The following is a 14,755-nucleotide window of genomic DNA, read 5'->3' as shown; positions in this document are numbered from 1 at the left end:
TGCATCAGAAATAACAATTTTCAAAATTTTATTGCTGAAAAAGATATACATATATCTACATACATCTACATACATATATATATCTACATACACACATACATATATATCTATATAGATATATCTATATCTAAATATCTATATCTACCTATCTATCTATATATCTACCTGTATATCTATCTATATCTATCTATCTATATATCTATATCTATATATATCTATCTATCTATATATCTATATCTATATATATATATCTATATCTATCTATCTATATCTATCTATCTATATATATATATATATATATATATATATATATATACACATATATATACATATATATACACACATTATATATATATATAAGATACTCTATCAAGATAGACAATACTTGTCATACAAAAACGCAAGTCAATCACCCAACCACCTGTCTTTTCAAGAAAGTCGGGGAAGTCAAACACTTCCTCATTTTGGCCAACATTTCAAATCTTATGGCTCAGGTATTTCCTCTTGTTTAAGTTCCTGAAATGATATACATGTCATTAGAAAAACCAGCAAATGAGCAGTTTTTGTTTGACCATGCCACAAAGAGAAATAAGATGTTTCTTACCTCTACCTTGATTCTCTCTCGGGCCTCAGTCCTCTCCTCAGGAGAGACTGGATCTTTGTCAATTCGCTCCAGCTGTGGCACGAGCATCAGTACACTTAGCCGGTAGTCTGTTGTTTCCACCAGTGGGTTCTCAGAAAGGACCAAAGCACGCAGAGTTTTTGACACAAGCCCAAGGCACTGTAGGGCATTCTCATTTAAGATTGCATTGCCTCTAAGGGAGAGAGACAAGAAATATTTGTGATATATAATCTGGGATATATATCTTTATTTGGTGTTTTACTGAACTGATGATGGCAGCAACAGGTCACTCTGATCTGATCTGTCCTTCTGTGATACAACTGTCTACCTGACATTGAGGTATTGAAGACACTTCATGCTGGGGCTGAGACCATCCAGAGTATCTAGCTGGTTGTCTCGAAGGTGAAGGGTGGTGAGGCGCTCTAACCTCTCCAAACCTTCTAGACATTTGATCACATTTTGGGCCTAAGCAGAGACCAAAAAAACTTACAGGCAAACTTTTCTCTGGTTACTAGTACTAGCGCTATTAACCAAAACATTGTAGTTTTATTACCAGATATAATCGTCGGAGGTTGGGAAGGTTGATGCCATCAGTAGTATTCAAGTGGTTTCCTCTCAGCTCTAGAGTTACCAGGTTGGCAAAGCAGCCACTCTGAAGACCAGTCACTGTCTTAATACTGTTACCTGCCAACGAAGTTCCAAAATGTCAGGTCAAGACCCTTCCAAAAAATATACATTAGGCACCAGATATTTGATTGAAACCTTGCTGACATTTACAAGTTTGTTATACCTAAGACTAAATGATAACATATGGGTTAATGAAGCCCCTTCTGATCAAAATAATCAATTTCTATGTCTTGCTATCACTTCCCTTATTTCAAATGATCATGAAAGTTAACTATTCCTCATTTGACTGACCTCTCTTCAGGATCAGTCACTTGCATGGTATCATAAGAAACACCGCTTCTACTGACATAAAAACTAACATAAAAACCAACCTGTAAGATTGAGGCTCTCTAAAGCAGGCCCGACTAGGCCGTCCAGGTTTGTCAGCTGGTTCACTGCCATACTCAGCCACTGCAGGTAAATTAACTGAGCGAAAGGTTGCCCTTTGAAGCATGCCACAGCATTACTGTCAACCTGCAGAAGAGGAGGTGCATTCAAGATTTACCATCAGTTAGAGTATTTGATACTGACAGCTTCAGAGATGTCCTTTTCTAAATGAATAAAGAAGAGAGCTCCTTGCCTTCAGCCAAAGCAGTTGGATCAGAGATGCAAGAGGAGAAAGATCAGTAAGGTGGTTGTTGGATACGTCCAGAAAACGAAGGTGAATATAACTGCTAATTGCAGCTAAGTCATTCAGTCCTCTGAGGAGTTCAATGATGACAAATGGAAAATTTGTATGAAATCAGAAAAGATACATGAGGATAAGCTGAAATTAAAGTTACAGGACAAAGGCAGCCAATTTTGCTTTGCATGTATTTTTGGCCCCTTACTTGTCTTTTAGGTCCAGTTTGACAAATGCATATCCTAATCCATTTCCTGTTCGGCACAGTAATGAGAGCCCCTGACTGATTGTTTGTTGGGTCAAATGGCAAACCTGTAGCTGTAGAGGACAGAGGGAAGATATCAAATAATTATACTTTCCAGATTGTTGGTGCTACTAACACAAAAGAGAAGCCTGTAGACCTTCCTGCGAATATTAACTCTAAACCTAAAAATCCACAATCTAAAGTACTTTATTGCTAGGGTTGTTTTGGGAGTAAAAAATGCAGCCCTTAGGGATAGAACAATCTCTTAACAAGCAGTTACATGTCAATGGCCCCACACTGCAGTTTTACGATTAGTTAGTACAGTTCCCTTGTGGAGATCCCATCCGTTCGTTTAACGTTGTGGATTAAATACTGCTGAGTCCCATATATTTAATAATGTAATTCATTACACTTGACACGGTTTGCCTGGAGCCTTGTCAGGCCTTACAGGGAGAGAGAGAGAGAGAGAGAGAGAGAGAGAGAGAGAGAGAGAGGAGGTCAAGGCAAATCAAACGTGACCATTCCTGTTTGGGGTAAGCAATTGATGAGGCCTGGAATTTCTTAAGGGATAGTAAACTGACTTTATTTACTCCACCCTTTTAAACCAGCATCCTTTGGTAGTGCATTGTTCTTGTAAAAATGAGTATGATTTAACATAAACTGCACTAAATTGACTAGAGTCCAATTTCCAGGTAGCGTTAACCACTCTCTGCAAAAATGGGGCGAAAACAGTTGGTACCATAAATTGTTGTCTACATTTATCATCACTCAGGTACCTATACCTTCTCGTCCTCTCCGAGCCCGTCTTGAGGCGTTTCTTCCTGCCCCTCTACATCCGACATGACTGCATCTTCATCCACCTCAGACATCCTGATCAAATTGATTTATGTTTTCACAAAAAGTAGCGGGTCACTGTGGCAGACCGGTTGATGGCTGACAAACCGGGAGTCAACCTGCGTTGGGTTTACGTTGGCTAACTAATAATACACAGCAGACTGGGTTAGCTAGCTACGCTAGCAGTACTTCGTGTGACTGTCAAGTTAAAGTAACTAGCTAACCTGTGAAACTTACTTCAGCTTTATAAAACTTTACAACAGTTACCATGATAACGAAATATAACTACCAAATGTAAGTGATCTTACCAAGAAGCTAGTGTTAACCCTTTGATAGAGCTAACTGCAGTTTGTCTATCGATCCCGAGAAGTAAAACAAGAGCAGCGTTTACTGTTGTTACCATGGAAACTCAACATAAGCACGTGAGCTTAAGCGTTTGAGCGTGCAAACAAAATTCAAGGACAAGTGTGCTTTGCGACATCTACACAATTTCTGCAGGTCAAGATGTTGCATTAGAGACCTCATAAAATGAGTTACAATATATTCCTCTTTTTAAAACCACCGAATTGCAAGAACATAGCGTTGGAAATTTCACGATAAAATGTTGAAATAATATAACTGTTTACTGGTTTGCCCATACAAGACATCAATCATCAATATTGATGAAAATGTGTTATTCTTAATTAATTTACATGAGCTCAATGAATCACAGTCACATTATTGAACAAATACAGACATAAAAAATTACTTTCTCCAGAAATAAGTATGTATTACATTGTGAATTCATACCTGCAATATAACAAACTGAGACACTTTTCACCTACACACTAATGTTAGTGTGACCCTGTCCAGTTCATGAGGTCACAATCTACTGCGGTATAAAAGTGCTCATTCTAAAATATGTACACAATTCATGCCCAGATCAGTCATTCACTGAATGGTAAGGCATATGACATTAAATTAAAAAAATCTATGGTGCATAGACAGTAATATTAGAAAATCCCATTTGCTGCCACGAAGATCTATACTGATCTTTCACTTTCCAACAGCAAATGTTTCCAAACCACATAAAGCTTGCTTATCACACACAAGCTCTGAAGCAAGTGAGAACTCAAAACTGCATCATACAGGAAGAAAGCAAAAAAGGTGCATTATGTGCAACGTCCTGACATCCACTGCTACAGGATCAGTTCATATGCGTGTATTACCACTGTTGAGGTAATTTCAATATCAAACCAAAAGTAAGAGGTTTATCTATAAATATCTATACGATGTTAATGGTGAACTGTTGCGTGCTGGGCTTTATCCTTGTCCTGTCTGTGTGAGGATGTGGAAGATTCAGGGTGAGGGCTCACTCCACTTGCATATTGCGCAATAGAAGCCCCTTTTTCACACCTCCCTGCAGCATCCTGGCACCAAGACTAGTGCCTGTGATCCCATCACTAAAGAGAAACAGAAAATGAAACAACGTTGAGCACACGCACAAACCTGTAAGTAGATAAAATCACATCCACCATTGCTGGTAAATGGTTGTATTGGCATAGTTGTGTGTTGTATGGAGTAAGCAAGAGACCTTCCAATAACAGTCAGTACAAACCAACTATATACAAGAACAAAACAATACATAGCTGTAGTTAGAATAGAAAACCAAGACTCAAAACAGTACAAGAGGAAAAATGCATCCAGTATCCAGTATGTTGTAAATGACTGCTTTGGTAAACCTAACACTAACTGTAAACCTGCAACAACTGTAAAACATCAACACAGAGAGTCTGTTACTTCACTGATGCTTACATGGGGCTAAACTTCCTCCTCTTAGGATCAGGAGGTTCAGATCCATCTGCCAGTCTCTGTAACCAAAAACAGGAAAGAAAAAAAAAAAAAAAATCAACACTAACTGCACTCAATTAACAACAAACATAATTACTCTATGCAATGTTATCAATCTCCTATCGTCAGACTTTACTGACCTGTTTGCCTGCAGCTTCCTGCTGGATTCTTCTCTGCTCCAGGTTTTGCTGGGGGGCATACAGAAAAAGAGATTACCCTTAGATAACAGATAGTGAAGTGTGTATGAGACAACAATTGAAAAATACAGGTCCTTATCCATTATCTATGCAGTGTTCGTAATGGTGTGAAATTAGATTCAAGCCACTTGTGTTACCACCTTATGTAGGTCAGAGAGCTGCTGGTGCCGGATAAGGGCCTCCTTACTGGGAAACTGTCTCCTACACAGCAGACAGGCCAGTTTAACCCAGTCAGTCATTCTCCCCTCCTTCTCATCTTTCTCGCCTCCTTCATCTTCACTGTCAGTTTCTCCACTGTAGGCTGGGACCAGACCCTGCTGCTGAGGAGGAGAACTCTACAGATGAAAGACACAAGGTCGGGAACTGATGAACAAACGGATACAGAGATAGTGGTTGTTTGCTTGAGACAAATACATAAAAAGATAGGGTGTTAGAAAACAGACTAAAACAGATACATAACAAGTACACCATGGTGGCCACTTCCTTACTTCTGTACTTTGTCGAATCTGGTCCAGAAACATCTGAGGCCGTTCAGAAAGTGCTCCCTGCGGGACAGAAAAGCCAGAGGGATTACCGGGTTAGTTTATAAGTCTTTTTCTTATGCAAACATTCTCTTATTACTTGCACTGGAGAAGAATGAATGGTCGTAGGGGCCTAAAGCATGAGTCCCCTGGCTGATGGACATTCTCCCCACTCACTGTGATACCCTGCTGCCCTGCAGGCACACAGGTGTTTACAGTTATGCATGTGTGTCTGTGTAAGGATCATCCACCTTTTTCTCCAGAACAGCATAGCCTGCATCAGCACTAGCAGACTCCCGGCGGTCATCTAGGCGACTGTGACCAGGTGCCCTAGTGTAACCAGGAGGCAATGCTGTGGAGCCAACGGCAGGAGAGGAGGACACAGAACGCATGTTCTCTTTCTGTCTATTGAGACTCTTAGCCCAGCGCTCCATATCTTTGGCAATCTATTAACATAAACACCAAGAAATATATGTTAGCCAGTTATATTGCTTAAATAGAGGAAGATTTACAGTTTGTGAATGTCATACTCAGGGGGTACCTCAATACCAACAACACCATTACAACATAATGTTTTTCATATTGGTTTTAAGTGTATTATACTGAAAGATATTATTCTTATTCTATCCATTCACAGAGGAGCTGGATCATATATAGTGAAATTTAACAGCTTGTTAGTGTGTCCACCCTTTTACAGAGTAGTAAAAATGATATGTCCAATCAAACACACACAGAGCAAAGCAAACACAGAGGTTAGCTTTGAAATTCATAGGTCAGTTTAATTTTCTTTGCCTTTACCTGTTGAGCAGTTTTATTCTTGGGCTTGTCTTTTTTCTCCTTGCTGCCAGGGGTAGCGAACACTGAGTCTGAAGGGGCTGTGCTATCGCTCATGGAAACACCCTCGGCGTTTGACTGGCTGGCAGCAGGAATATAGGTGTGTTTCTCTCCATCCCAGTACATATACTGCTGAGTGTGAGGGTTGTAGTAGTACTGCAAAGAGGAAGGGCACACAAAACCAGACTGAGATGCTAAGGAAGAAGACGTGTTCAGAAAGGTCTTTCAAAAAGTGATGGCTTTGCATTCAGACTACAGTACATTCACCACTCTTTACCTGGGAGTTAGGATCATAGTAGAGTCCTGTGAGTGGGTCATAATAGTAGCCAGAGCTTTCATCATACTGGTATGTGGACACGTCTGGCACAGCTACAGTCAAAGACACAGGACATTTGCCTCAAGGTCAGAGACCAAATTTAAAAACACTGAATTAATCATAAAAGGTTAGCCTGACTTTAAATTTTATTCTGTATGCAATTTTCCGTATTCATTCAGATGAAAACAAAATTAACATCTGGCAGTTATCCCTTAGTCTTCTCAAGCTGAAAACTGAACAGCACTGAATGCACTGAACAGCTCCAAAGGAGTCTTTCTGTAGGGCTTCACAAACGTTTAGGAAACCACTGGCTTTGACAGCAGTTGTCTCTTCCAATCATAGACATATCAACACCGGTGTTGAATGCATTTTGGTGGCCCACCCAAATAGATCAGCCCCCCTGCCAAAAGTCTTACGATATTGATGGAGCTCCTGTTCAGTGCCTGGAGTAGCAGGTTGGCTGGGAGCAGCTGGTTGTGGTTTTCCCACTATCTCAACCTGTGGAGAGGCAGAGCACTTAAAAACATGGAGGTAATGGTTGAAATAATGCAAGGACCAACAGTAAGCAACAGTAATGTTGTACCTGTGTGGCTGGTATGGCCGTAGCTGTGGTGATGAGAGCAGTCTGTGTGTGAATGAGAGGCTGCTGCACGACTGCTGATCCAGATGTCACTGCCTCAGATGAAATGGCAGCTGCACATGGACAAGCACACACAAAAAGGTTCAATTCAGTTCAAGTCAAATTTACATCCTGTAGCTACACAGATCATAAGAGTTACATGCTCTAGATACTTAGCATATATGATACCAACCTGGGGCAGCTCCTCCTGTGTATGTCCTCACCAGGGCAGCTCCTGCAATGGGCACAGCAGGAACCCTGGCATCTGCCTGGGCCTTGAAAGTTGTGCCGTCTGGTCTAGAGTATTCATGCCCTTCCTGGTTGTATGTCACTGCTGCCCCCTGCTGATACACTGTTGTATCTACACTCTGGCCCCCACCTGATCCATTCTGAGCAGTCTGAGAGTGAAAAAGATTTTGTGAAAATAGAGCAATAATAAAAACACAAGAACAGAATCACATATTTACAATTTGAAATGAAATGTGTGTTGCATGCACATGTTTACTTTGATGTAGTGGTAAGTCATTGAGAAAGGTTACCTGTGTGACAGCCCACTGTGCAGCAGCTATAGCTGTGCTGGCCACTGTAGCAGCACTCACTCTGCTGCCGTCAGTCAGGAACACATCACTGGCATGGAAAAGAGGTACAGAGAGGGCTTCAGTAATTCTAGATCTTTAGCTGGGGACCTACTGTTCAACAGCTTCTCTTTCTCCATTCAATTGTGTCATCCCTCCCCCTTAAGGGGAACTTTTTCATCCCATCCCATTGTCACCCTCTTCACCTCCCAAATAGACAATAGTTCCATCTTAAAGACATTATAATGATAATGACCAAGATATGAAAGGTTCAAAAACAGGAAAATGAAGTACTATATTCGTGCTGATTCAACATACAATAGACCATGTGAGAAATTATATTCATACTCTCAATACTATCCCAGAGGTGAGACTGTAAACTAAGGAGAGAGAGTGAGAACATGTCACTGAAGAAAGAGGAGCTTGCACTTGACAAATGAGCAAATATGACTAGGAGGGTCCAGTTATGAAAACTATGTAGTTGGGCCCCAGACAGACAAACGTCAGCATGATGTAACATGAATTTGCCTGTTTGAGGAATTCTGTGTAAAGTAGAATGAAAAGACGAATTTTCCCACAAAATATAAAGATCTATCTACCTCAAGGACAAAAATAATTTCTCCAGTCTGTGCGTCTATGCCGTAGTGGAATGCATAATGTCCATATGACAGGGCACGATGTTACTGTACGTTTGTCCTGGTATTAACCCATATGTCCCTGTAGCAGCTCGCATTCTGCTACCATCATACAGGACCATATTACTGGCATGGAAAAGAGGTACATAGAGGGCTTCAGTAATTCTTTTGCTGATGACCTACTGTTCAACAGCTTTGCTTGTGACGCAAAAATACTGTCACTCTATTTTGAGGGTACAAATTTGTTTTAGTTCATCTTCTCAAAAGCTATTTCTGATCCACTTCATTCACATGACCAATCAGAGTTTTAATATGATTTGAAGTACAACTTGAACAATATCATTCCTTGTGCAATACCCACAATGTGCAGTGCACTTGTGTTTCCTTTGCAGCCGGGTTTGAAAGTGTGAGTGATTACCGTTTGGAGCCTTTGGCAAACTCTACCACAATAGCCTTCCCGTCAATAGAGAGAGCTGGCTGGAGAGCCTGTAAGATCTGGAGGAGCTGAGATGCCTCCTGTTAAAACATACAGAGACCTGTGAGCTAAGTGTGGGTGCATTAATGTATAAATACCTGTGTCTATGTATGTTTAGGATAAAGCTTATTTCGAAATCATTATCACACTTAAAAAACGACAAAATGTTGTGCTAATCGATTAATCTAATCAGAATACAACACATTTAAATGTAAGTGAATGACAATGTTCAAATACATCTGTTTCTCACCACTATGGTAGAAAGCTGTAGAAAGGCAAACCCTCTGTTGAGATGTGTGTGCTTGTCCTTGATTAGGCGAATATTGGAAGGGGAAAGTGTGGCAAATGGAGCCAAAGCGGATAAGATGGCTTCCACTGAGGTGTGAGGGCCGAGGTTTCTAAGTATCAGAGCTGTTGAAGGAGAGGGTGAGAGATTATCATATTTTTTAAACCCACGATTTAACAGTTCAGTTACCAGATAATTTACAGTTTTGTGAAACCTAGTATGCCTTGATGCCCCCTTCTCGTTTGCAAGCTATAGTTAGGTCAAAAACATTATTTCAAAACATGGTAAAAGTTCAGGAATCTGCCATAATGCATACTAAACAGTACTTTCAAAAACTGCACATAAATCAACCCCTTGATAAAATAAACAAAACATAAAAATAGACTAGATCTACTTACTGTCATTGGCAACATCTGCCTGCTGTGTAGCTTGTCCCTGGGGGACAGTAGGAGCAGAAGAATGGTAGGGTGCTGGCAAGGGCAATAAGCCTTGGGCTCCCTCCTTTTGAAGACCAACAGGCAAATCCCTCTGCAACTGGGGCAACTTCAGCTCAGCCTCTGGGAATAGACAACATGCCATTTATATATTACTTTATGATGAGAGAGAGGGCTTGTGTGATTGTAAAAGACAGAATAGTTAAGATATTTACAATAGCTAAGTTAAACTTTACCTGATTTAGGAACACTGCATTTGAAGCACTTCTCTCTCCTTTTAAAGTTTTGCACACCGCACTGTTGAAATGTTACATGAGCTATTGTTAGAAGACTTAAGAATAAGCCGCTACAGTGACTAATAAACATGCAAGCTATATAAGCATACAAATTTAAGATTTCACGTCATGCAGTGCAAACACACACACAACCTTGTTGCAGAGCCAGTCCTCATTGGCACGTGGTTTTGGGTCGCTGTAGTGCATTGACACCCTCTGTCCCAGAATTAATAGCACTCCCTGAAAGAAAGACAAAGAGAAGGAGGGGAAACAAAGAATGATTATCAGCGATAATTAGGCCACACATGCCAGAGAAAGGCCTCATCTCACAAGAGATGAGAGAGAATGAAAGGGACGAGAAGGACAGAGAGAAAGACAGAGTAGAACTGAGGCTGAAAGAAAGAGGACACCAGAGAATTGCAACCTTCAGCTTTGGGAAATTGGGACGGACTGAGATGGTGTAATTGTAGTGTGTGGGTGTCCATTTTTAAGGACACAGTGTGTTCCGTTCAATTGTGTCATCCCTCCCCCCTTAAGGGGAACCTTTTCTCAGTTTTCCACACATCCCATCCCATTGTCACCATCTGCGCCTCCCAAATAGACAATAGCTCCATCTTAAAGACATTATAATGATAATGACCAAGATATGAAAGGTTCAAAAACAAGAAAATGAAGTACTATATTCGTGCTGATTCAACATACAATAGACCATGTGAGAAATTATATTCATACTCTCAATACTATCCCAGAGGTGAGACTGTAAACTAAGGAGAGAGAGTGAGAACATGTCACTGAAGAAAGAGGAGCTTGCACTGGACAAATGAGCAAATATGACTAGGAGGGTCCAGTTATGAAAACTATGTAGTTGGGCCCCAGACAGACAAACGTCAGCATGATGTAACATGAATTTGCCTGTTTGTGGAATTTTGTATAAAGTAAAAGAAAAAAAAAAGGAATTTTCCCTCAAAGTATAAAGATCTATCTACCTCAAGGACAAAAATAATTTCTCCAGTCTGTGCGTCTATGCCGTAGTGGAATGCATAATGTCCATATGACAGGGCACGATGTTACTGTACGTTGGTCCTGGTATTAACCCTAATGTCCCATTGTATGCATGTATATGTGTATGTGTGTCTGTGTAGGGGAGAGTGACCTGGTTGGTCTCCATCCAGCGGGTGGCCTCCTGTATGAGATTAAACTCGACGAAGGCGAATCCTCGGCTCTGACCTGGACACCGCCCAGCGCCATGGTAACCGAACAACAACAACAACAACATAACAACAACGCAGTGAGGGGTTAGTGCTTCATGTACAGAGGAGAGAGAGACCCTGTATCAGCACTAATAAAATAAGTCATTGCTTCCTCTCTCCCTTGGAAATAACACATTTGACAGCTAGATGGAGAGCCACTGTCAAATTCTCTGCAAGGGTGGGAGGATGCAATGTCAAGTATCTCAACAGGGTCAAGGAAAGAGGGAGAGAGAGGGCGAACTGTACCCACTCATCAGTTTGAGTCTGAGCTCTTTGGCATTGAATAAAGAAGCACCCGGCCACCAAAAGAACACTCATTCACTCACTCACACAGTCACACACACTCACACACACTCACATACACTCACATGTATATCCAATACTCTGGAGTGAGAGTGCAGTCTGAACTATGTAGCACTGTGGTGGAATGTTTCTTCTTAAACGCTCCATATCCTGTCCTTGCATTACTATAACTGACTGACAAGTCATTATATAACATATTTAGTTATATAACTTTCTTAAACAACACTGTGTATGGTATCACATGGAGTGTAATCACAAAAGGTCATCATTTAAACATTTAAAACTGTGTGACTTGTCTTAAAAACAGAGAAAAAGTGATGTAGGAGTGAGAAAGACAGAGCAGAGCAGGGGACTGTAAGTGTGCCCGAGTCAGATAGGCACACCTTACAGACAACCACTGAGTTAGCAAAGGGTGAGGCCAGTGAGACAAGACCTTAATGGAAAACCTTTAGAAAAAGACAAGCTTTTCTGAGTGGTATGGATGACACTCTCTTAGCTGAGAGGTAGCTGCAACACTTATATTCTGACACTCACTCACTCACTCACTCACTCACTCACTCAAAAATAGCTACAATAACAAGGACAATCAAACACATTCTGCTTCCGCTCTTCAATTCTCACGTTGACGCTGTTAGTTTTTGAGCAATGTCCATCTACTCAGACACACCTCGCTTCAGGATGGATGAGGCAGATTCAGGAAAGGGTAAAGACAATAAGAGAGCCAAAGTGAGAAGGAAAATAAAAGCCATGGAGTGAAGACCTATAACCTATAGCTATATGCATGCATTCAGCTCTTAAAAGCAAATATAGATAGAGCTCTCCTTTGAAGCATGCATGAATGTTTTGTTGCCCTGCGGGCAAAAGCGAGGTTACATACACAAGCAGACCAAAGAATCAAAGCACGAATCTACGCAGAAGCCTTTATTTAAGTATAAAAATATAAATGAGTTCTTTGCATCAGCGATCTACTCCGCTGTCAGAGTATGAAGAAAGTAAGAAAGTGAGGACACTTATTATTAAGAGAGAGAGGACCAGGCAGATAAGAGAAAGACACCTGAAAGAGAAATGAAAATGACAGAGCGGGTTATGAATGAGTGTGACACAAAAGGAAAAAGGAGTAAAGCACAGAAAAAAAATAAAATAAAAAATAAGGGCAATGGGCAAGTTCTCACCTGAAGATTTGTTCCTCATAAGGCGAACCTCTCTTGGCTGGATCCCCTGCTCCTGAAGTTGTGCTCGGATCTGTGAAAACAGAGGCACTATTGCCCTTTAAACCTGCTAACAACAACAAAACCCATGCATCATCAGACCAGTGTAGAGACAAACATACCCACGTGACATACACTTACCTCATTGGCTGTGGCATTGGGTGGAAGCATGCGAAGCATTATGATGTTGCTGGGCCTCTGGTTGTGGTCTAGATCTGCACGGTAGTCCTGGTCCCTCTGATCCAGCTCATCAAGGGACAGTTCTGTACCAGCACTCCCACAACCATGCTCCTCTGACCCCACTGGAAAAGCCTGCATGGAAAAGTCACAAAGTAGCAAAGATGTCAGCAGCAAAATAAAACGTTAGCAGCTCTATAAAGAGCCTTTCGGATGCATACATCTGAAAGTTCAGAAGAAGCTGAAGAAGCCTTCCGGACGAGAGGCGAAACGTCTTCAAGACCTGCAAGAAAGTCCAGTTGCCTTCGCATAGTACTTAAAGAATACCATCACCTGGATGACTGAGAATCTTCAAAGATATAAAGAGGAGGAACTTGTTATGACTTACCCGCCTTTTCACCGACCCACGAGAGAACTTGTCCTCATCTCTCTGTCTTGCTGTATTGTAATCCATCTGTTCAGAATGGGCACCACCACGACCCCAGTTACCCTCCCTACTCACTGAGTGAGGGGCACTATTCTCAGGGAAGCCTCTCCCACCTTTCCCTCGACCCCTTTCCTGTGGGCCAGTCCGTAACTCCCGCCTGGATCCCTCCTCATCTCTCTGGAGCATGGGAAGGGCTAGATCAGGCTGCGACTGAGAGCAAGGGGGCCACGGGAGCCCTTTCCCCTCTTGCGAAATGTCCCCTCGCCCATCTCCTCTCTGGTGAAACCCTGGGCGATCTTGGAGACGACCTGGTGAGAAGTCAGGGGCACCCAGTGATTGCTCGTTACGGCTGTATGGTCTGTCTCCCTCTGCTCTGACATCATATCCTGTTCCTGCCTCCTCATCCTCTTGGCCATAGCCTCTGTAGTCCATGTCCCGAAAGTTGTGATCGTTGTGGGTGTTGCCATAGCGACCTATGCGGTCACCTCGTCCACATCTGTTGACCATGACAGATAATATGAGGGACTGGTCTGACATATGTATACTTTAGAAGGAAAATGGTATAATAGGAACGGTTAACTCACCTCCGCTCAAAGTCCATGCCGATCCACTGATTCTACTCCTAGTCTCTTTCCTTTTTCTATCTGGTTTCAAAGAGAAGGAATAATCACAGTCATCAGTGCAGACTGACTGTAAACATACTGTACCTTGTCTTTTAGAAGCACACATTCAATACTTATAAGCAAATACTTTAATGAAGAAAGCAGAGGCTGGTCTGGGAGCAAGGCAGTGATGTGCAAGTGTGAATTCAACAGAGGCAGGCAGCGCTACGTCTTACTTCTGTCATCACGTTAGCTGCGTTTTTGTGGTACTGCACAGTCTTCACTAACTTTAAAATTATATCTACAGTCGCTGCTTCACATGCTTCTCACCAAAAGCGACAAATACAAAGGTATGACCCTGCATCACTAATAGATTTGAATTATGAGTGCTCAATGCACACGCTCAAAACTTACTATCAAAAAAGGAGTAATCAACAATGACGTGTGGCGGTCATCTCACTTAGCGGACATGCTAACTATTTTAGCCCGTGGTTGGCTAGCTAGCCCAAGCAGAGACGCTGCCGCCAAACGTTTGTCGGCCGTTGCAAACACAACTCCGGTTGTGTGTGTAATTGGAGAACCACTTACCAGCGCTACATGTAACCAACAATAGTTCTTTAAATATCACGTTGAAGTCCCGACGAGAAGGGTGTTGTATTTCTCAGGGATCCAAGTGTAAAATGGCCACAGCAAGACAACATTTAAGATGGGCGGGACCAATACCTGACTCTGGTGTTTGATTGGTGCTTAGAGAGCGAATGCATTAATGTTTACAATGATTGGACAAGACAAACAGGCCAACC

The 14,755-nt window shown here is 41.7% G+C and overlaps 2 protein-coding genes across 4 annotated transcripts; both read right to left on the bottom strand.

Annotated features, from left to right (window-relative positions):
• Positions 1–389: 389 nt before the first annotated feature.
• lrrc23 (leucine rich repeat containing 23) lies at positions 390–3,465 on the bottom strand. 2 transcript variants are annotated; one of them, XM_040151926.1, is made up of 9 exons: positions 3,297–3,465; positions 2,937–3,024; positions 2,119–2,228; positions 1,869–1,989; positions 1,621–1,762; positions 1,176–1,306; positions 951–1,087; positions 605–815; positions 390–516 (listed from the first exon to the last, which is right to left on the bottom strand). In XM_040151926.1, exons 1-9 carry the CDS (start codon positions 3,389–3,391, stop codon positions 484–486), a joined length of 1,068 nt encoding a protein of 355 aa, XP_040007860.1. In that variant the 5' UTR covers positions 3,392–3,465; the 3' UTR covers positions 390–483. The 2 variants fall into 2 exon arrangements, with proteins under 2 accessions (XP_040007860.1, XP_040007861.1); XM_040151927.1 differs by having other exon boundaries at positions 2,937–3,465.
• Positions 3,466–3,602: 137 nt separating this feature from the next.
• Positions 3,603–14,667, bottom strand: rbm10 (RNA binding motif protein 10). Of its 2 annotated transcripts, none has more exons than XM_040151923.1 (23): positions 14,541–14,667; positions 13,935–13,994; positions 13,312–13,846; positions 12,888–13,058; positions 12,711–12,780; positions 11,139–11,212; positions 10,139–10,225; positions 9,947–10,007; positions 9,675–9,833; positions 9,241–9,401; positions 8,934–9,031; positions 7,845–7,932; positions 7,499–7,703; positions 7,270–7,379; positions 7,103–7,184; positions 6,648–6,739; positions 6,335–6,526; positions 5,788–5,982; positions 5,504–5,560; positions 5,156–5,350; positions 4,959–5,006; positions 4,783–4,838; positions 3,603–4,430 (listed from the first exon to the last, which is right to left on the bottom strand). In XM_040151923.1, exons 2-23 carry the CDS (start codon positions 13,949–13,951, stop codon positions 4,340–4,342), a joined length of 2,844 nt encoding a protein of 947 aa, XP_040007857.1. In that variant the 5' UTR covers positions 13,952–13,994; positions 14,541–14,667; the 3' UTR covers positions 3,603–4,339. The 2 variants fall into 2 exon arrangements, with proteins under 2 accessions (XP_040007857.1, XP_040007858.1); XM_040151924.1 differs by lacking the exon at positions 14,541–14,667 and adding an exon at positions 14,367–14,534.
• Positions 14,668–14,755: the final 88 nt, after the last annotated feature.

This window comes from Xiphias gladius, chromosome 18, assembly GCF_016859285.1.
Source record: "Xiphias gladius isolate SHS-SW01 ecotype Sanya breed wild chromosome 18, ASM1685928v1, whole genome shotgun sequence".
NCBI classification, from domain to species: domain Eukaryota; kingdom Metazoa; phylum Chordata; class Actinopteri; order Istiophoriformes; family Xiphiidae; genus Xiphias; species Xiphias gladius.
The sequence above is the reverse complement of the archived record's forward strand: the minus strand, read 5'-3'. Positions and strand labels throughout refer to the sequence as shown.